At 35.7% G+C, this 27933-nt stretch overlaps 4 protein-coding genes across 10 annotated transcripts in view; 3 read left to right on the forward strand and 1 right to left on the reverse strand.

The window, feature by feature from the left end:
* The window catches only part of LOC127851495 (inactive pancreatic lipase-related protein 1-like), a 116403-nt gene that overhangs the window by 27341 nt on the left and 61129 nt on the right, over window positions 1-27933 (forward strand). The gene's annotated exons all lie outside the window — the stretch shown is intronic.
* LOC127851499 (regulator of G-protein signaling 20-like) overlaps window positions 1-27933 on the forward strand; it is a 141785-nt gene that overhangs the window by 700 nt on the left and 113152 nt on the right. The gene's annotated exons all lie outside the window — the stretch shown is intronic.
* On the forward strand, window positions 13960-17058 carry LOC127851492 (uncharacterized). 2 transcript variants are annotated; one of them, XM_052385293.1, is made up of 2 exons: window positions 13960-14086; window positions 14836-17058. In XM_052385293.1, the coding sequence occupies exons 1-2, from the start codon at window positions 14065-14067 to the stop codon at window positions 16293-16295; spliced, it is 1482 nt and encodes a 493-aa protein (XP_052241253.1). In that variant the 5' UTR covers window positions 13960-14064; the 3' UTR covers window positions 16296-17058. The 2 variants fall into 2 exon arrangements, with proteins under 2 accessions (XP_052241253.1, XP_052241252.1); XM_052385292.1 differs by lacking the exon at window positions 13960-14086 and adding an exon at window positions 14116-14552.
* Window positions 16516-19143, reverse strand: LOC127851494 (uncharacterized). The gene is made up of 2 exons (XM_052385294.1): window positions 18827-19143; window positions 16516-18441 (listed from the first exon to the last, which is right to left on the reverse strand). Exons 1-2 carry the CDS (start codon window positions 19058-19060, stop codon window positions 17176-17178), a joined length of 1500 nt encoding a protein of 499 aa, XP_052241254.1. The 5' UTR covers window positions 19061-19143; the 3' UTR covers window positions 16516-17175.

The raw sequence follows: 27933 nt of genomic DNA on the forward strand, positions 1-27933 counted from the left end.
AACTAGGTTCATGTTACAGGATAGGCAGGTTCATTCATTTTCGAACATGTTCGTATATCTACCAGTGTATTAGCAAGTGCGTATGATGAAGGTCTAATCTTACCAGAGTAAATCAGTATTTTTTTCCGCAAATGTGATGTGTCTTTAATTTGTGTTAATGTTTAATAAGATAATATATTCTAAGTTATGATGATGAATTAACGTCGAAATGGCAGGTGTGATGATAACTATCTATAATTGGCGCCTGAACAATTTCCAGAATGATTTAATGTAAGTTTCCGGTGTTCAATTTTTTTCGGCGTAAGCTGAATAAGCCAGCTTTTCACCCTGACTTGACCTTTGTAAGTGTCCAATAATACACAAATAAAATTTCCCGCGGCTAGGTACGAATGAATACACTTCATTTATTCCATTGGCTGATTTGAGTATAACACCAGAACATTGGAAACATATCCGCGTCTTTGTAACACTGTTTTACTGCATGAAACAATTTTATCTCTAATGAAAAGGCCCAATAGATAGAACAGTTTTACAATCAATTTTCGACATAAATACAGTTTGTGCGTTCACCTTTTATTTTCAGAGAATTACCAGCGCAAAAGCGTTTAACTAAAGGCTATGTTGTCATATTTAGTACTTACTTGCATTGCATTTCAACCCGCGAGGTTTCGGGTCAATACGCGGTCATTTTGTGAAAGTCAGAGTTTATATACAGTTCATCACCGGAGTTCGCAAAAGGGGTTGCGATCATTGTGTCTTACTGACAATAACGTAGTGACTGTAATGCATTGCATTCCAATCCGCAAGGTATCAAGGTCAGTTTGCGGTCAGTTGCAGAAATCTTTATATAAACGCCGTCTCGTAAACTTTGTGCACTTGAAGTCTGTTTTGATCAGAAAGATACTAAATAAAGATATTCGGCGATATTATTGTGGTATGTCAATCATCGATTTTTAATATGGTTTCAAAATGTGCATGATAAGGACCAATTTTGATAAAATTAATTAGAAATATTTATCCATTTAGACCAGTTTATTAAGCATGACCACAATAATTCGCTATACTATAATTATGCAATTAAATAAGATTCGAGTATTGCCGGCTGACCTATATGCACTCGTTTATTTTCATGTTTCTTGTGTTTTTCTATTCTGTAAATATAGATATCTGAGTAATAATATCACATAAAGCAAAATAAGCCACGAAATCTGGCGCAACACCCCGTAATTGATTTGCTTATGATGTAGCTAACAACTGCGCAGAAAAAAGGCATCCGCTACTTTTTATCTCATAGAGATAACTTTTGATCGTTCATAAACATCGACCACAATCAACGCCGTATATCTTTTTTAAAGATATTTCTTGTTATTAGATACCCATTAGTTTTTGTCATGAGTTATTTTTCTAAGCCTATCTCTTTTTAGTTTGAACTCAATTTTTTTAACAGTGTGATCTTTATGTAAATAGAAATCATTATTTTAGCTTATGGCTTTGGCTACATTCGTGAAAAGGGATCCTACAAGTTCTCCGTAGAGTGCAAAGGAATTTGTATACTATAAAGCAGTGATATGAAATATTTTGTGTGTATCAATTCAATGTCGTTCTCTAGAAGAGCCCCATATATCAGGACAAACATTATGGATTTGGGCAGCACGCACGTCACAAAATCGTGTTGCTTGCTTTCTTTGTTGGTAAATCAACCTGAGACGAGATTTTATAAAGAGAATGTCTTGGCAATTAAAAAACTTAGAATTTCACTGTTTGATGGTTCGATCTGTTGAACATGTTTACCGAAATTACTATGTATCTAATGTGCGATTTTTTTATATTGTGCAGTCTTTTTTAATAGATTGTGTAAATTTAATTATCACACCGATTTCCGGTTTTCATTGAAATAAGATTTGCATCAATATGTGCAGCTTGTGCAAAACATGACTAAGAAAACACAAAGCGTTGATAGTATATATCTGATTTATTTACTTCCCATAGCTTACTTAGTATGTTGATTTGTCCGAAGCTTCAAATGTACATCCGTTTTATTTTTTATACCTTAACCCATGTATGCCTAGTTGAATCTCCCATCCTTCTTAATTGGATCAATTTATTTCCTTAATTAGGGATGTCTAGTATATTTATTTCTATATTTAGAATATTTCTTACATAAATGCCTTTAAGCAAACAGCGCAGACCCTGATGAGACGCTGCATCATGCGGCGTCTCATCTGGGTCTACGCTGTTTGCCAAGGCCTTTTTTTTAGACGCTAGGCATAAATGGGTTAAACCCCGAGAACGAAACTTCGATGTCATGAGGAAAACTCATGCTATGTTCGTCTTTCCGCTTGTACGTCTCGTTTTCTAATTGTAGTATAACTAGAAAAGAATAACATACTTTAAATAATGCTGCATATGTCGATATAAGGGCTTTGTATTGATATCCGGGAATTATATAGTAATATAACAATATTTATTATAATGCTGCTGCTGATGATGATGATTATGGTTGATGTGATGTTGAGATGAAGATGACGGCGATGATGGCGAAGATGATATGGACGATATGATATGTCTGTAAAGATATGATGGTTTAAAATATGATATAATATGTTTATTACTTAAGTTCTACATTTCCTAAGTTCTGTGAGTTCACATTGTTTAATAATGTCGCATATTTGCCATTTCAGATGCAACGAATTTTGTGAATGGTATCTTCACCTTATATGACGTCTGGTCTTGCCCGAGCCCCCCTTGTCACGTGACTGACCCTTGCACTACCACACCCACTATTCTGTCGTCGTAGGGCATCACTGATGGATAAATGGTGACGCGAACAGTGACAATTAAACAGAGCATAGCGACCTGTTGCTTTTATCAGGTAGTGTGTTTATTTTTTATAGTCATGCATTTAACTATTTTGAGTGCATTTACAAGTATTTTAGAGTTTTTTCGTATAAGTCTACTGCGATTGAGTGTACTATACAAAAATAAAAGTCGAACATTTATTTTGGTATTGCACCAAGCAATTCATTATATTTTTGCTGCAAACTAACACTAACGATACATATAAATGAAACATATTCGTAAACGCTTCCTGGGTATTGACGTTTGTGTTTAAGGAAGTAGCGACTCCATATTGCATTGATTAACACGTTTTTTTTCAAGTACAAAAAGGTTCGAGAAAAAGCGTGTTTCTTTATCGCGCAGTATACAGTACGTTAATTTAATGAAATTTAAAGAATATAAATGTATGATGCTGTATGTTCCGGTTGAACATTTTACGTGTTAGATAATAAAAATATATCAAGTAAAATCGCTACTTATTTACCTTCTAAAAATGGTTTAAATCTTAATGTATGCGTTTTCGCCTGGTATAAGTGCTTGAATAGTTGTAATGACGTCATAACAACGTCATGTACGTCAATATTTGCCGTTTATTTTTCACACGTACACAATCCGTAGAAAATGGCGAACAAAAAGAGCTGTAGAGATAAATGTCAAAATGTGGTAAATGTCAACGATATTGAGTTATGCGACAGAATAGCGATTGAATTAGAATTTCCAGGACTGGATCAAGAAACGGTAATGCAATATTTATCTCATCATTATAAAGACGCGCTATGTATTATATTAAATACTTCCATCATCAGCATCAGCACAGACATCAACACCACTATCGCCATCACTGCAATGTTCGTCTTTGTTATCTAAACGCTGATTGAATAATTTGATGTTGCTTGTTTCTATTATTTTCTGTTAGTCTTTTACAAGTGGGAAAACATAACTAGTAAATAATATGTAACAGCTTTGTATACGGCTCGATAATGTGTAATTTGTGCAACAGTAGGATTAAATGATAGAGAGACGGACCCACTTACGTCATAATTCTAATTTGTACGTTTTTAGAAACATGGCCGGGGTTTTCTTTGATTTTTTTACCTGGCGGGATTATTTTTTTAAAGTACTGTTTGTTATTAGGGTAGACATGGTATGAAACTGTGGTTCGAATAGCCTTGCCTCTCATCGATAGTGAAACGGACAATTCGATGAAGAAACGGACATGATTGATTTAAAGTCGGACAATGTTTCTTACAGCTCATAAATCTCTTTGGAATTTCGCTAGTTGACTAGTAATTTTAAAAACACAACTCTGTCTGTTTTACTACCGGTCGTTTTAAAATAACAAACAAAAACGAATATTTTTTTACTTAGAGAAGCAATTAAAAACAAAACTTGTTTACAATATTATAATATTACATTAGATATATGATTGGATACACGTGTATTACCGCTGCGTCTAATAAAATCGACAGACTGACACATATTATCACGCCTGTCTAACAATCACAACAAAATGCTGACGGAACACCATGGCGTTTCGCAGAAATCGATGCCACTTTAATTCCGGCCTCCCTCACCGCATGTACAGTTGATCAATAAGACACACTCTGAGAAAATCTGCAAGACGAGACTTTGTGTATAGAGTTCACCAGTCCAGAAAACGTCTGATATTGCAGACTGGTTCAGTTATGTTTTGTGCGATTGATTGTACATGCATGTAAAAACGTCTCGCAGCTATACGAACATGTTGATGGGATAAGTTCGCATATCTTTGTATTGTTGAAAACCGTCATTTACTGTATTATCTGCAAAATAACGCTAATTGGAAAAATATATCAAGATATTAAATTTTAAAGGGGCCTTTTCACAGATTTTGGCATTTTTTAACTTATTCATTAAATGCTTTATATCGATAAATGTAAGCATTGGATCGTAACAGCTCCAGTAAAAAATCAAGAATAAAATTTAAAAAAGGAAAAGAACATTGCCCGATCCAGGTTTCGAACCAGTGACCCCTGGTGTCCTGCCAGAGTCCTGAAGTAAAAACGTCTTAGCCTACTGAGCTATTCCGCCGAGTACACATACTGGACGTATTTTATACCTTATATAAGCAATCTTCGTAGTTTCACAAAATTTAACGACAAAAACAAAACTCTCCAAATTATTCAATCGTTTCGCGTTGCAACGCTTTATAATTTTTAGGTTTTAAAATCGTCAAAAGATGCATATAATGGCTATATTAGACCATGGTAGATGTTCAGTATTACTGTTTCCTCACAAATATCATAACTAAAACGAAAATTTGAGAATCTGAAACAACTTTTTTCAATTTTGTCAATTTACCAAAGCGTGAAAAGATCCCTTTAAAACATTATTGAAAAATGCCTTCGGCAGAATTGGAAACCTGGTCCCTTGAAAGGAAAAATATAACGCACCACAGCTCGGCCATTCATACTTAAAGGAGTTATTGAATACGTTACATACACTTTATAAATTTAATTATACTAATTAAAGAATATCCATTAACAAAACTATGCATGTTTGCTTCCAGTTTAGTATCAATCACAATATTTGACACCACTTGTTAGTTTGCAATCCGGCACAATTAAAGAAAAATGTCGTGTAAAAATGCAGACAGTGAGAAATGAATGTTTATACAAAATTTACTTGAAGCACAGCATTTTTTTTTCAAATATACATAGCAATCAATAACAATATTTTTTTTATAAAACGAAACTCGGTTTTAACTTTACTTGAATGATTATACCGTGTATGGTAAAAGCTATTCCCTATTTTCAATTCGCTGCAGATCCCATGCTCCAATTGTCGTTGGATTTCATAAAACTTTTTTACGTGTGTTGCATCACAACAAACCTGTGTGGTTATATGAACGTTGAATGACGAAAAGTTTCCATTTTGCTCTAAAATGTGCATGAGCCGCTTCCACAAAACATTTGCAAGTAACCATTACTTCTGTTTGACATACATTTGAACGTTCAATCATTACGTGAATAATTTAAATCAGATGTGAAATGTTTTTTTCCCAAATGATCCTATTAAGCACACGTGTTGAACTGAATTATATAATGCTTGGGTACGTCTTCGCATGTGATATTCGATACTACACCGTAATGTATAAACACAATGTTGCAGGTGTTTAAAGTAGATACAATTGTAAAGTTATCATGTTTAGTCATGGGTTTAAAAAAAAATACAAGAACATATGTTCGTTCAGATATGTCATTCTTCCGCGGCCTATGTCTAAATGTATGCATATTTCCCTAAAAAGCGATGTGTTAGTATCGGACAAGGTCTAAATCAGTTCAAATCCGTTAACAAATGACTGTCGGAGGGGGGGGGGGAGCAGGCAGATTTCGCAGATTTTATTATATTCACAACTCGCGATAGAGTGCAATATTCTCAACACTGCGTCGTGCCCATATTTGCCAAGCCATTAAATTTTGATAAGACAAAGACCCTAGAGAAAACACGTACAAAGATATACTGGTAACACCGTAACCGACATTTCTTATAACGCCCATGTTCCTTAAATTAACGATGCTTTGAGAAAATCAAATCTAGGAATGGATTGACGATACATGCCTGACGCATACTGAGAAAAAAAAGATCATCAAGTTTCAAATGGTGTACATGTCTGGTAAACTCCACATGTTCGAGTAGCGTTCTGCGAAAATGGGTATTATCACATATGCGACCAACGTAGCTCCAGCAAACCTGCCATATCCCACAGTCTGCTCAGGAGTTACGCTGTCCGATAATGAGAGCACGGCACCTTTATGCAAAAATGTGTTTAAATCGCATCTGTATTTGACTCTATGCGAAGCGTGTGTGTCTTTATTCAACATTCGGTCTTATTCGAAACGTTATGCGACAGTATGCGAAGCTGGGTATTATGCCACATGCGTAGCTCGGAACAACACTATCCGCATATGGCTAAGACCCATTTTCGAATAACGCGGCTGATATAGGAAATGAAGAAAAATATACATTTTAAATCTTATACGCGGTGTATGTCTTTGGATATCACGAGGAGATCATTTATAGACCGAACAAAGACATATGTGCATATTTAATAATCGTTATGTATTACTACTACTACTACTACTACTACTACTACTACTACTACTACTACTACTACTACCACTACCACTACCACTACCACTACCACCACCACCACCACCACCACCACCACACTACGGTGTCCTCCAAGATTGGCCAGTGCGGGACAACACGTTCCTTCAAGACTGGATTTTCGTTTAGAAAAAAGTAATAAATAAAAAAGTTCTGAAAAGCGTGGAATATCGTCCCAGATGCAGTCCGCACAGGTTTATCCGGGACAACACTATTCGATAATACTTTTTGATTTTTGTTTTGAACCAACAATTCCGTAAGAGCGGAAAGTGTTTTCCCTTATTAGTTGTGTGGACTGCAGTGGATTTTACTGGACGACACCCAACCCCAATGCATGACGGTTTTACCAGAACGAGGCTCACATTTGATTCGCGTTGTGGGAAAACTAGGCATAATGCGTGTGCGTAAATTATTTATAAATGGTCGTTCCAGATAAGCCTGTGCAGTCCGCATAGGCTAATCAGGGACGACGCTTTCCGCCTAAATTGGACTTTTGCCAAGAAGAGATTTCATTTAAACGAAAAATGTCATAACAGCAGAAAGTTTCGTCCCCGATTAGCCTGTGCGAATTGCACAGGTTAATGTGGGACGACACTTTACGCACCTGCATAATGCCCAGTTTTCTCAGAACACGACTCATTTGATTGAGGTTCATTGCAGAGGCAATACAATATACACAATGTAAAAAAATTGTACAATTGAACAGGATGCGAAATACTTTCGATACTAAACCCCAATCCATTTACACGTGAAACAAAACCTTGATGAAATTTATATTGACCAAAAATACAAAAAATGCGAATTGGAATCGGTCGAATAACGACGATTTGGCGAGCAATAATTGAATCTGAAGTTAATCAAATAAATACATAGATATATATACACATCATTCGCCAAAGCGCATTTAATCATTTGCAAAATTAAATGTATTTCTTACTAACGAAATATGTGTACTGAAATAAACGTGGTTTTCTTATATAAATTGATGATAATTTAGCACGCTATGCATTTTTATCTATAGACAATTCTTTAAAGGAATCTTAGTGTTGTTTAAACAACGTATTGGCCTGCGTGACATGTGGGATGTCTGTTGTTAATAAGTGATAACTCGTATTTACAAGTGAAAGTAATAATAAACGTATATCGCTCCTATCTAACAATAGATAAATGTCCGAGCATTAATTACTGGTACTAATTATTGCTCGCGATAAATAAGCGATAAACCGTAACAATACTCACTCTACAGTGCATTGCGCCGATATTTGGATATTGTGGCAGGTTGAATTGCGTCGAAGCGGGTGTTTTCTGGTGTTTTAAATGTGTAATTTACACGATATAGGTGCTATCATTTTGTATTAAAATTTTTTGAATAGTGAGACAGCGAAACAAACTGATATGGTTTCTTCATACTTTTTAAAGGGGAAGGGGGGGGGGGGGTGTTGAAACGTACGCATGTGGTTTTGTGTAATAAATTATTCGTATGAGGAAGTAATTAATGCTTGATTTTTATGGTGTTTTTTTTTACCAAATATCATGACATGTTTACCCGAATTAGGGAAATTAAAGAACTGTAAGGAAAAAATATGGATTGGTGTTTGCATGTAAAGGAAGTGTGAACGTGCTTTTTAAGACATTTAATAATGAAAATTTGAAAACCGGGCTTAATGCACATGCATCGCCCTTGATTAGCCTTAGCAGTCCGTACTGGCTAATCCGGGACGAAACCTTCTGCTGATATTGTATTTTTCAATTAAAATAAGCCTTTTCCAAACGGAAATCCGGTTTGGGCGGAAAGTGTCGCTCCAGATTAGCTTGTGCGGATTGCACAGGCTTATCTAGGGCGCTTCTTTACGCCCCATGCATTAAGCCCGGTTTTTATAGAGACCGAATCGAATAGTTTTTGCATAGCGATAGGTTGGGTTTAAATGTATTTATTTCGATATTTAAATGACGGAGGTTTTTCGTTTCGAATGACAAAATTATTCGACGTACAATTAAATGGAAAATGTTCACGGACTAGCAGTTTAAGGTGTTTACGGTAGCGCATCTGAAAGTAATATTTTTACTACATCGTTGTTTATCGGTCAATATTTAACGATAGCTTAAACAGCTTCCAATCAGAATGCGATCAAGTTGTTTACTCGCTGATCAACACCGCTAATGGGAAATTATTTTATATCCAACAATAGCTATATGCGCCCACGATGAAGATTTCTTGTTAAATTCTTGAATGTCCATAAAAGTACCAAGAAAAACGCTTATTTCGATTGTTTTAAGCCAAGTACTATCGGAGGGAAGTAACTATGTGAATAAAATATATATTAAGAAAAGCTACATTTCCCGATTTGGGCCAAATACCAAGAAATTTTTGAGTACGTGCTGCCGTAGTTAAGAAACTTGATATATTTAATAAAACCCACACATATTTGTATGCCGGATTAAATGGGTTATATATCACGCTTTAGTGACGACTTTTATTACACTCAAGAACATGAATAATATTCCGGTTATCGCGAGGATAATGCAGTCATAAACTTCCTGATTTGACCTTGCAGTGGTTATCATGTTGATAAACAATTTTGTTAAAGTGACCATATCAGTTTTCCGGATACTACGTGATTATATGTGAGAAATCTATCGGATGTTATTGAAGATTAAACGTGTGAGATACAACTCAGTAGTTCGTTGAAGTTTATTTATTTAAAAGGAACAATACATATCTGTGTTACCAAATCGGAGGGTGTTTAAATTTGACTTAAAATGTATAAACTGCACTAAATATTTGAAATTATTTCAAAGACAGTACATAAACATGAACCTATTATTCAAACACACATACGAGCCGTCATCTTGGAAAACGGGGTTTAATGCATGTCGTCCCAGATTAGCCTGTGCAGGCCGCTAAAGCAAATCAGGGACGACACTTTGCACTATTAAGGAATTTTTCGTTTAAATAAAGTCTTTTCTTTCCGAAAATTATGTTCAAGTGGAAAGTGGCGTCCCTAATCAGCCTGTGCGGTATCCACTTGCTAATCTTGGACGACACTTTACACTCATGCATTAAGTCCTGTTTTCCCAAAGCGAATTTCAGGTGAAAAAAAGTATATTTTTTGTTATAAGATGTAAGCAAGATCGTCATTTGCACAGATTAAAACCAGAAAGAAATACAGTGCTGAAAACAGAAATAGTTTAGCTGCACCTCCGGTTGACAATGCAGGGCTCCCAACCGAACTGGCCCGTTCGGATCGGGCTAACCCTTGAGCATTTCTCCACCGAGGCAAAACAACTGGTGAGAGTCGAAATTAAAAAGTTACAAAACTGGGCCTCGCCTTTGTAAAACAGGGCTTTCTGCACGTGCGTTAAGTGTCGTCCCAAATTAGCCCATGCAGTCCGCACAGGCTAATAAGGGACGACACTTTCCGCCTAAATTTGATTTTAGGTAAGGAGGGACTTCCTTGAAACTAAAAATACCATAAAGCGGAAAGAGTCGTCCCTGATTAGCCTGTGCGGACTGCACAGGGTTATCTGGGTCGACACTTTATGCACAAGCATTAAGCCAAGTTTTCTCAGAACGAGACTCAGCCTGTGTCGATTCGCACATGCATTTAGCCCATTTTTCACATAACGGCGCTCAAATTCTATAGAGATTTCATCCTGCCTTATCTTACTGTTTGCTGTTATACCGCTTTCATACTGCTTTAGGATACCATAAATTATATAGTACATATTGAGTCCTGTATGAACTAACTGTACAGACTATAATGTACATTGCAGTTTGCAGACAAGTTTACATTACGTGCTTCATAGCGCAAGCACGTATTTCATACATATTAACTTTACTATAAATATACTAGTAGGCAGATTATAATTTCATCATGCATACAGTGGCTATACAACTCGACAATTAGTCTAAGTTCGTTATGCTATACACACATACCAATGCGCAGACAAAATGTAAGTTTGTTTCTTTCTCAATATTTTTTGGTAATTTATTTAAAGCCTTGGATTTATAGACCCGTTCATCCTTCTTTACTCCTTTCCTTTATTGAACGATAAAATTTCATTTATTGATGGTCGTACACAATTTACAAGCTGTACTGTGTGCTATTAAAAATATCCGGACACGATATATTTGTATTATCTGTTGTAAAGTACATCAAATTAATTGGCACGTGATTGACATTTGTGTCCTATCTCTTCTGCTTCTGCATTTTTAACAATTCCATCAATATGTATCTTAACGTTTTTTTTGTAAGCGTTGTAATTTTGAAAATCGCAATTTGTGGACCATTTATTTTATTATTTCATTAAACAAGGAGTGATCTAATATTTGCTTTTTGCATTGTCTTGAATTTGTTTCCTTAGACCAATGCGTGAAAATATGACGAGAATTTAATGATCTGTGTTTAATTGATGGCGTCATGTCCTGGATCCGCAATTCTGTGAAACTGATACCAGTCAGGTTTGCATTATTTGAATGTAATTGGTGACATTCTAAGGTGTGATAAACCATGTTCTTTAAAATGACCGTTTCATGTTCTATAAAAGATCTATGCTAAACCATACGTTTCATGTTCTATAAAAGATCTATGCTAAACCATACGTTTCATGTTCTATAAACGATCTATGCTAAACCAACCGTTTCATGTTCTATAAAAGATCTATGCTAAACCAACCGTTTCATGTTCTATAAAAGATCTATGCTAAACCAACCGTTTCATGTTCTATAAAAGATCTATGCTAAACCATACGTTACATGTTCTATAAAAGATCTATGCTAAACCATACGTTACATGTTCTATAAAAGATCTATGCTAAACCATACGATTTGGAAAGCCCATTGCTTGTCTACTTAAAATAAATCTTATAAAATATTATTCTAATTTTCGGCATGACTGAAGCTTGCTTTAAATGTCTTTAATTGATAAAATAAACTGCATAAAACAACTTAAGGTTAACAAAATGAACATTATATTTTAAAAAGATTTTTTTAATGCTGACTATCGGGATTAGAAATAAGGTCGAAGTGGGGTCATCACAAAGATCATTCTGACAGGTGTATCGCGTCTTTAATGTTTCGTAAGCAATCCGAATGTCACCTATAGTTTACTGAAAACCATATAATACTCAGAATTATTCAGTCGTTTCACGTCTGTATTTTGTAAACAAATATTTATCACTGTTTAACTATGATTTCTCATTAAGAAGAACGTATTTTCAGTATACTTCTACGTCAAAAGTATTATTTAACTTATTTAGCCTGTTGTGCACACTGTTATTTTTAGAATTTGCGATACAGATTTGGACATATTTAAATTCGCCAATCTGTCAACAGGTTTCCTTAAAAATTTACCCTATGTTTTACTTAGCTCACGAGAGCACAACGTGCTCATGGTGAGCATATTTGTTCGCCTTTTGCCCGTTGAGCGTCGTCAACATTTACAGTGTGAACACTCTGCAGGCCACGTTTGTTGCCCTATCTTCGTGAAACTGTTTGAGAACATGTCTCCCAATGATATCTCGGCTGAGTTCGAAACTTGAGCACTTGTGGCCGAAAACAGGGCCACAAGGTCAAATTATATATAAAAAAAGTGCTGGTAAAGACTCAAACGTCATGTTTGTTGTCAGATTTTCATGAAACTTGCTTAGAACATTTGTTTTTATGATATCTTCACTGAGATGGAAAATATTTCCGGGCCGTTTATAAACATGACCGACAGGTGGCGGGCATTTTTCATTGGTGGCTTTAAATAATCATTGTGAACACTCTAAACGTCATATTTTAGTCCAATATTCAAGTAGAGAGAATACTTTGTTGAAAAATATGGCAACGTGTTGTTGGGTGCATGTGTACACGCGAGAGGTAACATTTCATTCACAATCTGTATCAAACTTTATAAAAACATTTGTTATAAAGGTAAAAAGAAACATTATATTATACAAAAATCACAAAAGCTGCATAGATTATTCAGTAAATTAGGTTCCAATTTTCGACACATGAAGGAATAAGTATACCCTCACATTATTATGTCTTGCAAGCAAACATGCATTACATGCAAATATATAATGCACATATTATTTGTAACATAAAAGTTTCAGATACATATTTGTCCAGTCATCAACTGTGATACTATTCCTTTAATTTATTCGGATATTTCGTGTCGCAAATAGTATGCTTGTCTTCTTAAGAAATGCATCTTGCTCGTTGGTGTCCGTCCATATACAGAATATAACTCACTCAAACTGTCTTATAAGTTTAAGCCCCTTATTCCAACAACGAGGTTCATACAATCTAAAGCAGCTGGTAGTTCTCGTATTCAATGACAACGAAAAGATATGTGCTATAGGAAAACGTTGTTGCAACGTCTTGGTCGCTGACAACGTTAATCGATATTCGGTAACTATTTATTCTGATCTGATGAGTACAACAGGTGAGCATGACGTTAGTAATAATAAGTCGGTATTGAATACGCATCGGGTAAATTGCTGTGGCAACTATTATTAACTGTCATTTGTATTTATAGTGAGACGTGATTTTATGTGGGCGAGTGTTTAATAAGTGATACGGTTGATAACTTGGTAAACCGTGAGACGTTTAGCGCGATCAATTATTGTGCGTTGAAATACAAATTGAAGGTGATATTAATGAGCATAAAATAAACGTTGAATCCACACAATTGAATAGCAAAACTAAAAAGGAAATAAGTATCTACCTGAAAATCTTAAATATATACATGTATAATCAGACCATGCATCGGACATTAATGCAACCGGGTAAGTGGGAGTTGATAAACAGGTTACTATACAAACAACAACAACAACAGCACGTGGCAGTAGCGGCATCAGTGAAACGTATATGCACAATGTAATCTTATATAGATCATACCGTGCGCAACATTATAATTATTAATATAGACGATGTCAGTTCCATAGATAAGGAGGCTGACATCTTGCCGGTCACGTGACCCGCCACCATTACGGTGCTCTCAGACTTCCAGATATCAGTAGCAGCACCGGCAGCATCGATATAGCATTGTTTTATTTTTAATATACAAACGCCCGTTTACTATATTCATAATGGCATCGGACACAACTATCGGTAAGTAGATGGTTTATTTAAGCTTTTTATGCACGTTTCAATAATCAATGCGACCTATTAAGTGCATTACAATGTTGTAATAACGACCTTTGTTTTAAGCTTTTGTTTTGACAGTTGGACTATAATGATTAAAATTGTTTACAGACGCTCGCTTGAGTCTATTTTTATTCACTCAATGGCAGTTATGTCAGCCCGGTATAATTATCAGCCAATCGAAACGATAGTTAAATTTAATTGTCACGCGAACGCGTAAACATTAACAAATATGGGACAATGTAACCATGGACATTTTTTTGACACTGATCAAATAGCCGAACAAACAGATATATCCGAAATGTATTCATATTGACAAGTTAACATCTTTAATTATCTACAAGCCAGCACATGAACAAATACAGACATCTTGAAATAATCAAACACACATGTGCATGCAGAGACGTAGATGTTATCTACGTCTCTGGTGAATGTAATCAATTTTGCATTTTGAAAGAAATTCATGGAATCACTATTATAAGATAGATCTATCAGTGCATGTCGTAGGTTCAACGGTTATCCGTAAAAATGACATTTTAATTTCGGTTTGACGTTGGCCAAACGTTTAATCAATGTTGCTATATGAATTTAACTTAATTGTTTGCACGAAAGAGCTATGGCTGTACCTTGTGTCACCCCCCCCCTTTCCCAAAAGAAGCACAACAACAGTGAGAATTCATCAAACAATAGTGAAATTAAGCCTTTTTTTGTTTCAGGCCTTCCCTCAGATGACGTCAAGTGGACAGTGAATGATCCAACCTCTTGGCCAAATGTGACCTATGAGGATTTGGTTGACTACCTTGTGATGGCCAAAGCGTATGATGGAAAAGCGATGAAATCATTTCGATCACTGTATGCATACAACTATGTTCAAAATGGCTGGTTAGGGGACATAATGTGGAGCTCACACAACAACATCCAGTTTCTAAAAGCTAAAGTGTCTCCATCTCAACCAGGAGTTGGCCGTGCTGATTACATGGCTTGGGTGGCAATAGCAGATGATTCTACAATCCTCACAGGCTATTGTACATGTCCAGCAGGCACAGGCAGGAGCTGCAGCCACATCTCGGCCATTATTTATGCTGTGGCATTAGCATGGAACCATGGACTCGCAGGAAAAACCTGTACAGACAAGGATAGGCTGTGGGGTAGAGGTGCAGGGACAGCTGTGCTGCATGAGGAGTTTGAGAACATTAACTTCGAAAGACCAAAGCCAGACGATGCACCAATACTTAAAAAAACACAAAAAAAGGCGACAGGAACCCAACTGCCAAAAATAAGATCATTCCTTGATCACTCTGATCTTCAAGATCATGCCAGTGAGTCGTGCACCAACAAGCTGTGGACATGTAAAGGTACACTGCTCCAAAAAATCTTGAGTGCGAAGGAAAAACCAGTGAATGAGATGAAGTCAGTGGAACACAGTGACCACACCATAGACCCATCAAGGCCAGTTAACGAAGTTACTTGTCAGCCGTGTGATGCATTTTATAAGAAATACATAAATCTTTCTGCTGAGGCAAAGACCAACATCAGCCAAGCTACCTCCTTGCAATGCTCGACGCTATGGAGTGATGCTCGAAAGCTGAGGATTTCATCGAGTAAGGTCCATGCTCTTCCTAAAACAAGCCGTGCAGACCCAAACAAGTTCGTGACAAACCAGATCTACCCACGGTTTAAAGGGAACAGTGCCACTCAGCATGGGCAAAAGTATGAAGCTGAAGCCAGAGCTTGGTTTGAGCAGAACACTGGCCTAAAAGTGGTTCAAACTGGCGTTGTCATCGACCAGACAGAACCATATCTTGCTGCAAGTCCAGATGGACTTGTTGGCGAGGACACCATTCTTGAAATTAAGTGCCCAACAAAGCCCTTGAGGGAACTTATTCAAAGCGGAACATATGATGTTGTGCCCACCAAATCAGGGGACCACTGCCTTAACCCAAAAGGACGAAATGGGTACTACACACAAGTGCAGATAGCTATGCACTGCACTACACGACACCACTGCAAATTTGTTGTGTGGACAAAAGCCGAGGGATTAATAGTGGATGTTCCCTATGACGCCAACTTTGTTAGAATTAGAGAGTTCTACTTCAAACACCTGTTAGTCCGTCTGGTAGATGAGCATAATTTTAAGAGATTAATGATATCTGATCAATACAAACACTACTGTTGATAGCAGTTTGAGGCAAATAACAATAGTGTTTGTATTGATCAGATATCATTAATCTCTACAACAACAGATAGCAGTTTAAGGCAAATAACTCTAATACAACAACAGAGTCGACTCTAACACAACAACTTCTACAGGAGTTCCCATCAGGGTATACCCTGTTTGGAAGTTATGCGTGAATGCAATGACATACTTGTGGGTTCATATAAAAAACAAAGATCTATTTAGGTTAATATATATAAGTGATTATTTATTAACATTTCTATTATATTTCCTGAATAATGAAATAATGATAACCATAACCACACGAGTACTAATGAGTCGCGTTCTGAGAAAACAGGGCATAATGCATTGGCGTCAAGTATCATCCCAAATTAGCCTGTGCAGTACGCACAGGCTTATCAGGGACGACACTTTCCGCCTAAATTGGATTTTTGCTAAGAAGAGACTTCAATTAAACGAAAAATGTAAAAAAAGTGGAAAGTGTTTTCCATGAATAGCCTGTGAGGATTGCACAGGCTAATCTGGGACGACAATTTACACACATGTATTATACCCAGTTTTCTCAGAAAATGACTATCATTATAATTATTAATTGTAGAATAAATAATAAATATGAATTTAAATCACTAAAGCTACATTCTAATACTCGGTGAAACTGAACGTTAAACTTGCCCATAGAATAGTAGAGAAATGCATGTGCTATTATGAATATTTTATTATTTATTAGCTAAATTGGTTAAAATAAAACATGTACTAAAACATATATTGTGTTCATTTTCATTCTTCTGTATCTGACTCATTCATTAGTTGCTCCTATTGACAATATGCATTCTTGGATGTACTAATTAAGGCTCTCTTTAAAACAATGAAAAACATTTCTTCAATCCTCAGAAGTATTCTCTCTAATTAAGGAGCCCTGCAAATTACAAAGGGCGGCAATCACTCGCATTTTCTTATCAAGTTTTGTGGTTGATTTAATATTCAAAGTTGTACTTAATATTCTGAAGCATTTCAGTCTATTTATGGCTCTTTCAACATGTATTCGTACAGATGCGATACGCCTTGATGCAATGGTTTCTTGTGCAGATAGCTGTGTTCTTCCTTTCATAAATGCTGGAATGTTCAATTTAACTTGTCTAGCACACAGTTCTTCGCCTATAGTAAACCCTCGATCGGCCATAACTTCATCGCCAGGTAATAAGTATTCCAAGAAACCTGAAGATTTAGTGATAAAATTATCACTAGCTCTCCCGCCATATGCTTTTGACACAAACATAATGTACCCATTTGGAGCAATAGCTACAAGAAATTTGGCAGTATTATGACTTTTATAATTGCTGTACGTCTGATTCCTAGCTTTCAAAGTGAACGGTCGCTGAATAAAAACTTCAGTACAGTCAATAATGCATGTTGTCTTTGGATAAGTGTCTACAAATGATGAAGGCAATGTTCTTCTTATAGATGTTCTAGGTAGCCAAACTACACAGTCACTCAACTTTACAGCCAAAATGTCAATCCATGTGTGAAATATGTTGGCGACTAATGGTCTTGAAATGTTGAAGCGCCTGCTAATATCAAAAAATGTCAAACCTAGCCGCAGTCTCATCAAGACAGATAAAATTTGATCTGAAATGTTTAATTTATAACTTAAAGCTTTACCAAATGGAATCATCATAGCTATTAGGGCCATCAGTACACTATAGTCAAGTCCTGTATAAAAGCGTGCATCAGTGTCTGAAGAAATGTCATCAATGCTGAATTCTGGTGTGGTTTGTTGAGTAGATGCACATTTAGTGGTTTTATGATACGCATATGGATGGTCAAGTCTAATTAAATCATCAGTCTGGGTGCTAGCCTCTACCATCTTCGGCACATTGTTGCAAAAACCTGGATATTTTAGACAGCATGTTGTTTTGCACTCAATCTGTTCATAACTAATGTCATTTACATAATCCGGTGGTAACATAGTGGCAGAAAACATGGGCTCGGAGGGCTCCAGCTTCATGTTGTCGCCCACAGGCATCAGCGCTCTTCTGACCAGCTGACGTCTTGGCTTTGGCGTCTTGGTCACTTCATAGCCCATGTTGACGGTAGGCAGAGGGTTTTTCTTCGTTGGCAGCCCATCTACAAAATGCAGGGAACAAACCTGAAAATAGAAAATACATTAATCTGTCAGTATCTGAACTGATGCATGTAATAAAAAATAAATGTAATTCCCACCCCTGAACCCAACTTTGGGGGGGGGGGGCTTGGGCTCAAAAGGTAAAATATTAAATTTTGTTACTTTGGTAAAACTGACCTCAAGCGAAAATGAACTAATTCATTATAAAGTTTACCAAACAGCACTCGTTCCTAGATCGAACAGTCTTAACAAAGCTGAATAACAATTTTGTCCGAATTGCCATTCGTCCGAATACACATAAAGTTTTTTTTAAAGACTGACCACTCAGGCTCAATTTCAGATTGATACTAGTGAAAGTATGTAGATCTTTACATAACAAAGTTAACTTATGTTTTTACATGGTTCTTACCACGGCTTTGCTTGCTGGATTGAAATCTTTCCTGTTGATAACACCCAACCACTCTCGTCTTCGCTCGGCGTTCAGAGGTAAACAATGGAACTTGAACGGAGCAAGGCATATACAATTCTCATTTTTTTCGCCATGTTCAGCACATATTGTATTTTTCCAACGATACAGGTCTCTCTGGTTATTGCTGCACCCAACTACGACACATTGTCTGCCCCTACAGTTTTCGTAAGGCATAGCGGCTGGATAAGCTTTCGCGATTTCGGCGATATTTACTAGGGAGCACCGTAATGGCGGAAAAGGATAGTTTCAGGGGAGACCACTTTGTCGACTTAATTTCTGACATCGTCTATATGTTACCAAAGTATTGTTCAAACATGACAAGGGAAACTACTCTGTGAAAAATAATAGCTATGGCACTCTGTTGTAGTCGGCCCAGATAACTCGAAATACCATGTTGTCTGAAAGAAATAGAAGCCCTGCAAGGAATTCCAGTCTTGCCGGGCTTAATCCATTTATGCCTAGCGCCGAGAAAAAGGCAATGGCAAACAGCGTAGACCCAGATAAGCCGCCGCATCATGCGGCGTCTCATCAGGGTCTGCGCTGTTTGCTTAAAGGAATTTCTGTTAAAATATTATAAATATAGAAATAAATATACTAGGTATCCCTAATTTTTGAAATAAATTGATCCAATTTAGAAGGATGGAAGAGTCCACTAGGCATAAATGAGTTAAGTATTGTTTGAAGTTTCCCGGGTTTATCTTTCGGGATTATTTGACGTAGACAATATTAGCCTACGTATTACGGATTTAAGCCTCCCTTCTGTGTCATGGAAATACAATTAAATACAGTAAAAGACAGAACGTTCTTAACGCTGGATGTAAAACTGAATGTATGTGATAGGTTATCGATATCCATTTAAATGATGAGAACTCAGATTTTCTACACAAAGTATGTTGCTGCAACTGAGTGATTAAAGCATGATTTGAAAGTGGACATTTTTGGAAACAAAACAAAATATATCTCTTTATGTAATCATTATTATCTCTTTATGTAATCAGATTGCATAAATAAACGTATCAGTATTTGTCTTTTTTCAGATGAGCACTGTTATGAACAGTAGACACACGGGCTCGGCCAATGACGTCATTAGAATGAGAAATAGCCGCCCTGGTGCCTCCCACACTCAGTCGGACACGCCCCCCTCCAGCCCCGTACAGACGGACGCACGAGCATCGCGGGCCTGCTGTTTTTGTTGGTGCTGTTGTTGTACTTGTTCATGGTAGACCTTATGCAATAAATTTATCTTTTCCATCTTCACAACTGGTCGGGCGATGGCATAGTTAATGCAAATTTGACTTTTCGGCCCGCTAAAATAATTGACGACACGTGTAATAAAAATGTGTATGCTTTAGGGGTTATTACCGTGAAATAATTTCGTAAGTAAAGTAGGCAATTAAATAGTTTCAATAGTTTTTGCGTTAGACAAGAAAATGAACTGAAACAAAAAAACTTCAATAAGTCCCTAACTTAGAAAATCATAAGAAATGTATTTATTTATTTAATTTGATTATGATTTTTAGGGTAGTATATTGAGGATATTTGTTGGATTCGGTGGATTATCGATTTTAATTCACGAGTGATCATAGAAAATAATATTTTCACGAGTGGCGCAGTTTCGAGTGAAAATATATATTCTCTATGATCACGAGTGAATTAAAATTGATAATCCACTGAATCCAACAAATTTTCTTTTTATTTTATGCTTTTTTTCACAGTTTATATACATTGTTAAAGAGTTAACTAAAGAATTTCGTTGGGATAATGACGTCCTTTCGTCAAAAAATGACGTCATTTGACAGTAAACAATGAAAATTATCGATAATTTTCACTGATAATTTTCATTGTTTGAAACAGTGAAATTATCAGTTTTAATTCACTGATATTTCTCTATAAACCACCGGAAAGCATAAAATAAAAGTGTTTAAAAAACAATATTTCACTGTTACAGACTGTTAATAAAAGTGAAAATTGTCGATAATTTTCACAGTTTTACTTTGCAATGACGTCGTTTGTCGACGTCCATAGGAAGCGCGAGTCATTATCGCGGCCGATATTTATAACAAATTTATGTCAACCGACGATTTAAAAACTTGCAACTGTAAATCAAATCTGCAGTGATGTGTAATCGCTTTCGTCCAGTTTCTTCGATGTGTTTGCTATTTAGTTAACGCATTAGCCGCAAAGTTATATTTGCAAAGTTTGCTCTTCGCCCTGACCGGTTGCCATTTCTTAAAACGTCAAAACTAAGTGGGATTGTGACCCGTGTTCATGTATAAATAAGCCGGTTTCCTGACCAACCGGGTTTAATGAATGTGCGAAAAGTATCGCACAAGATTGCCCTATATTACCATTTGTGTCTTGTTCTGTGAAAATTGGGCAAAATGCATGTGCGTAAAGTGTCGTCCCAGATTAGCCTGTGCAGTTCGCACAGGCTAAGCAGGGACGACACTTTCAGCTTTAATGGTATTTTTCGATTGAAGGAAGTCCCTTTTTACCGAAAATCTAGTTTAAGCGGAAAGTGTCGTCCCTGATTAGCCTGTGCGGACTACACAGGCTAATCTGGGATGACACTTTACGCACATGCATTAAGCCAAGTTTTCTCAGAACGCGACTCATTTGATAAAAAATCATTTTAACGAAAACTTCCATTAAAGCGCTGTCGTCCTTGGCTAGCCTGTGCCCACTGAAGAGACTAAGACGGGACAAGACTTTACTAGCCTGTGCCCACTGAAGAGACTAAGACGGGACAATACTTTACGCACATGCATTACGCCCGGTTATATCAGACTGCAGCTAAAAGTGGTCATCGTAAACTTATATGAAAACAATGCATCAATATTTCTGTCCGAAGTTTTGACGTTTTAAGATATGGAGTATTTGAAGACGTTTTGTTTGTTGACAAAAGCCGGGATTGTTTTGAACGCATTTGCTGAATATGCTGAATTAGGAGAATTATTGTTTAACCGAATACTCTTTTACAATGGTTTATTGATACACATGTACAATTATTGGCATGTCACACCCTTTAGTGCTCCGCGTTTGAATATCGAATGGTATACGTGTACAACTTGAATATACATATTGTATTGAGCAGTGTCATTTCTTTGATAAAACTCCGCATATCGTTAATCTCCCTTTAAATAGAGTATACGGCATTCACAAGTAACATCGTGATCCTTGAGGATTCCTTCTTCGCAACATTTTCTTATTTTAATCAAAATCTTTTTTTTTCTACATAATTAACATTTTTATAAGTGTTTGCCATTTTAAGTATAGTAGAACAAAAATTGTAATTGAAATAATGTAAATTAAATAAAGTTGGATCATATTAGCGAGGGGTTTATGATAGAGTGCACACAGGTAGTTGATTCAACCAAATTGAAATTACAATCTTAAAGGGACAAGTTAACTGATATGTGTACAATTTGAATTTGCCATTCAATAGCTTAACATATTTTAGAATAGGAACTAAAACGGCAAAGAAACAAGATTGGTTCATTTCTTAACAACTGCGTCAACATTTTTTTTATCAAACATGAGTATCCAAGAACTGTAAAAACTGCAGTAATTTGTCATGACATATTTACTAAAAATGCACAAATGTTTACAATCAATATAATTAATTAAGAAAAAATACATTTTCTCTATCTTCTCGAGTCTATTTAGATAAGATTACTTATCAAAATACCCTAGCAACTTATTGATTAATTCTTGGCCTACTGTCTCCTCGTAACTAGTACTTCTACAGCAGTGATAGGGTGAAATTAGGTTATCGGAAATGTGAGAAGGAGCGACGAGGTTTCATGGCAATTGATTTGAGTCGAGCTTTGCGAAAAGGGGGATTAATGCATGTTCTTAAAGTGTCGTCCCGGATTAGTCTGCGTAGTCCGCATAAGCTAATCAGGGACGACATTTTTCGCATTTATGTTATTTTTTTTTAAAGAAAGTATCTTCTTAGCAAAAATCTAGTTTGGGTGGAAAGTGTCGTCCCGTATAAGCCTGTTCGGACTTCACATGCTAATCTGGGACGACACTTTACGCACATTCATTAAAAACATTTAAAAGAGCAATGCTCAGCTGCCTTTTGCAATGTCGTTAGTCCCGGCTTTTGTCTGTTATATACGATGTATTTAATGAACATATTATAGCTAAACATTACCAGCGTCGTGCCATCCGCGACACATGTCATGTTAAATTTGAAAATGTATCGCTCTTACATTATATCGTTTAACAATAACTCAAGTCCTATCAGAGAAGAAAACATTAAGGGAGCACCTTATTGCGACATCTGTTTAATTGAAATAAAATGCATTTGAAGTAAATAACTATACGTTTATATTAGTTCGAAGGATATTTAATATGGTTTATTACTTGGATGCGTTAGTTTCCGAAAGTCATTAATTGGATATTGGCCCCGAATTTAATTTTATATAATATTTTAGAAATGTACGTGCAAGGCATCCCTTCTATTTTAATATTCATTATTTTTAATAGAAGACGCTCTTTGATTTGCTTTTGTTAAAGTAAGTAAGTTCATTAACATTAACATTGACGTAATCTGACAAATACCTGCCTCCAATTACTATGAATGACACAATTGAGGTACGATTTCGTTTTAAAGTACTCCATTACAAAACCGAAAATCAGTTAGTTTATTGTAATACATACATACATATGACAGGAGCTAATTTAACTTACAAAGACCTTTCTCCATTTCGAGCTTTTACATTCAATTATGTAATAAATCAGATAAACCGTTCTAAATTTAATGAATTAAACCTTTTTACGCAGCATTGATTGCTATTTCGTAACTCTACGATCGTTGATCACTCACAAAATTACCAACAGTTCACGACAAGAGAGATAACTTTACAAATGGGTTTATTCCGCTCTGCTGAAGTTACTTACCTTGGTTGAACTTTATAAAAAAATCTCTGTGTAATAGGGTTAAAAGCACTACCTAATTGTATTGCTTTTATGTTTGTCTAATGTCTGGGTCAAGTTGGTGATTTTACATTTGAAATGAGAATGATAAAACTTGAGGCATGACTATTATGAAAATGCATCTGTTGCAAAGCTTTCTTATCTTTAGGAGTCTCTAACTTGGACATTCACTGTCACTGTGCTAACGATAACATTTTCAAACCATATGAATCTCGCCCTGGGAAAACGGGGTTTATTGCATGTGCGTACGTAAAGTATCGTCCCAGATAAGCATGTAAAGTCAGGTTATAGGCTAATCTGGGACGACACGTTCCGCATTACTGGTATTATGTTTGCAGTAACTCTTCGTAAAGAATTCTAGTTTAGCCGGAATACGTTGTTTCTGACTAGCCTGTACGAACCCTTTACTATTGGATGACTGTTCTCGCACGGGCATAATTTTCTAGAAGTAAATACAAAAACGGAATAAATCCTGGTCGTTTTCAAGCTTAATTTAACATAAATTACACACATGACGCAATTCTGTTGTTAGAAATAAGCGATTATATATGGTTTTGCACATACTTTTACTAATACTTGCTGTGCCCTTTTTGCTCGTATTCATGCCTTTACCACCGTTTGCCATTTCTTTGGACCACTTTATCAGAACTGCATGAAGTATATATGCGGTTCCCTTCCGAGAGATCTCTTTTAGTTAGATGTTGCCATGCCTTTCGTTTATATGCACCTTGTTCATTTGTGTTTGATATAAGCGATAAGGGTTTCCCTTGTCTTTTGACAAATTGTCGGAGAATTTGTCTAGTTTGTGTATCTACAGATTTATTCAACCTTCTTGTTTGCGAATGCTTTTTAAAAGTTAGTTTTTTTTGCCAATGAGGTATATTGCCAAGTGTACGAAAGCGATATATGGCGTTATGTGTGATTTTTCGTGAGCGCGGTTCATTTGTATAATTGTTCACCTTTGATCACTTTGCTTAATTTGATTTGATGTAAAGGGATATTGTGAATCAGCCATTCTAAAACATAATATACTTTTTATGGAATTCGTTTCGATACAATTTGAAAACGGATAAAGACACTTTATTATACATTAAAGACATTAGACATAATTTGATGAATATTACATAAACATATTGTCATGATAGTGGACATTGACCACTACCAATTTTGATGACAAAACTGATGCATAATCATTATTTCATGGTTAATTGCAGATTAGTTAACGTCTGCCAATTCTCCCGCGTTTTCTCAAGACATATCTATCTCTTGGCGGGAACTGTTAAGAGGGCCACAACGGGGTCACAATTCATCACGGGGTCAAAGGGCAGCAGGGGGATGGGGGATGAAGAGGCAGTTGCCATTTTATGTTGGTAGGTTACATTGTACTAATATCCCCTGTAGTTGGTTGTTGTGGCATTCTCCTCCTTTTTCGATTTTATGAAAGATGAAGCAAGTTATTTTAGCACAACCCAGGGGAAATCAACTATATTTATGTCATGCTTAAAATTAATTATCGCGGCCTTGAAATTAATAAAACAATTCCTGACATCTTTAGTCGTTGCGGACGTGACAATATACATGTTTACATCTTTACTTAGTAACGTTTTAACGTGCAATTGTGCAACTAGCAAAATAATAATTTGTTATTACGATTGAATAAAGCAACGTATGTGTACAATAATTTAGGTACTGCATTCTTGCAAGTGGATTTGTAAATTACTAAAGAGCATTATAAGTTATTATCCCCCCACACACTATTTCAGCATGTTTTAACCAAAATAACATTTACCATAAAAATACTGAGATTAACATTTAAAATGACTAACGTTTAATGTATATAGAATATATATAAATAAGGAAAGTCCAGAAACATGATAAAAAAGTTTTTATTTTTATTTTTAAGACAAATGACCAATTGTATACACAATACAACACAATAAAATATACAACATTTAACCAAAAAAAAAACAACACGATTAAGAATGAACCATACAGATAAGTGTTTATGTTCATGTTATTATTAAGTACTTAATTAAAGACCATCTTGAGAATGTGGCTAGCTGTTACAATACGGGATGTAATGCGACTAGCTGTTACAATACGGGATGTAATGTAGCTGTTACAATACGGGATGTAATGTAGCTGTTACAATACGGGATGTAATGTGACTAGCTGTTACAATACGGGATGTAATGTGGCTAGCTGTTACAAAACGGGATGTAATGTGGCTAGCTGTTACAATACGGGATGTAATGTGACTAGCTGTTACAATACGGGATGTAATGCGATACTGAAAATATACAAATTCTTTCTCCTTCCGAAATACTCATTGGACAGTATGGGTCGGATCGGGTTTTAAACAAGTTTTAATATTGATATACATGTATTTATCAGCATCGAAGAGTATCGTTTTAGTTTTGTTCTAACACGTATTGTATATTGGGAGAAAAGAGCATATATTGAAGAGATTTTCGATCAAAATTATTTTAGCAGGTCATTTTTAATTATTAAGTTTATGACTGAAACCTTTATAATTTACTTTTCAAACAGAAAAAGTTCGACTGATCAATTAAGAGTGCTAAATCTAACATAGGGGCTTGTTTTTTTGTCTGTTTTTACTTATTCTATAAATTATGAACTGTTTTTACAATGCCAAGTAAATTGCTGTGAATTGCTGTGAAAAATTACATTTAGACGTAAATGTTTTTTTTTTATTGTTAATGAGATCTTATTGTTGACAAAAGGTTAAAAGATGTTGAATCTGTACAAGAAAAGCCTTGTATTGAACATATTTTGAAAATGAACGTAGGTTTCGAAAGATATACATTAAAAAGGACTATTGATAAAAGATCATACAAGATGTTAAGGCGCTTTAAGACTTAAAAGTGTTTTATTGCCTTTAAATCAAGCCCATTCTTGTTTAAGTTGCGCTGTTTATGAAATTGTAGTCAATGAATGCGGGAGAAGTCCGAGTTTTCCGTCTGCGCGTCGGTTAACAGTAAACGTCTACGGAAATATTCCAGGATATAATCGTCGAAGCGGGGGAGTCAAAATGTAAAAAATAAGATTTTAAAGTATTGAATTTTAACCGTTTGTGAAACAATACTTTTGCCAAGCACTAAAAGTCCCCTACCGGTGAAACTCCACCATTTTCAGCAATATTTCTAGTCTATTTGTTGCCATAACAACCAGAATTTTTGACGTAAGAACACAATGAAATGACGTACATAATCTCCATATTGCCATTTGTCCATGTTTCAAGTTTCATGAAAAATTTTGAAGAACTTTTTAAGTTATCGTAGGATCCAGAAAAGTGTGACAGACAGACAGAGCGCAAACCATTTCACCGGTAGGGGAATAACTAGTCTTTAATGCATCAAGCTTTTTTTATACATTAAAGTAAAATTAAAACAGTATTTACTCATTTGTTTTAGAAAATGCATTATCGTTTCACGAGTTTTCATTTATATCCTTATAAGCAGATATAAATGATCATTCAATAAACAAAACACGTCCACAACGCTCTTATGTGCGCCTTTATCTTGATCTCGTTTTAAATTATGAACATATTCTGACTAAAAACGTAAATGAGTTATGGGAGTGAACACTTAAACTAGTGTCAGTGTTAGTGTTAATTTAGCCTGTATTTTTTGTAAATCCTTTTAACACAGGTTGATGTAACTTGATGATTATAGCTATAAGTGATTAGCTATGAAAAAGTGATGCTTAAGTTTCTTAATGCTGCTGCTGCTGATGCTGTAGCTGATGATGATCATGGTGATGATCATTGTGATCATAGTGAGGTTCATGGTGATCATGATGATAATATAATTAAAAACTTGACCTTATAATTTTAAACATATTTTAATTAAATATTGCTATTACTTCAGTTATTGTATAGTTATTTGTCCACCAAATCAAATAGTTAAACTCTGCAGAACAACAAATAACTGGTTCATTTTAATGTTGTTTGATCATTCATCAAGGACGAAATATTCCCATTTGATTTATATATAATTCACATGTGGTCCGTTAGACTTTGTATACACAGCCTTTTTTGCAAGACAAACACCTAGCTACTGGCTAAATACTTTAGCAGATAG

Source organism: Dreissena polymorpha, chromosome 11 (assembly GCF_020536995.1).
Source record: "Dreissena polymorpha isolate Duluth1 chromosome 11, UMN_Dpol_1.0, whole genome shotgun sequence".
NCBI classification, from domain to species: domain Eukaryota; kingdom Metazoa; phylum Mollusca; class Bivalvia; order Myida; family Dreissenidae; genus Dreissena; species Dreissena polymorpha.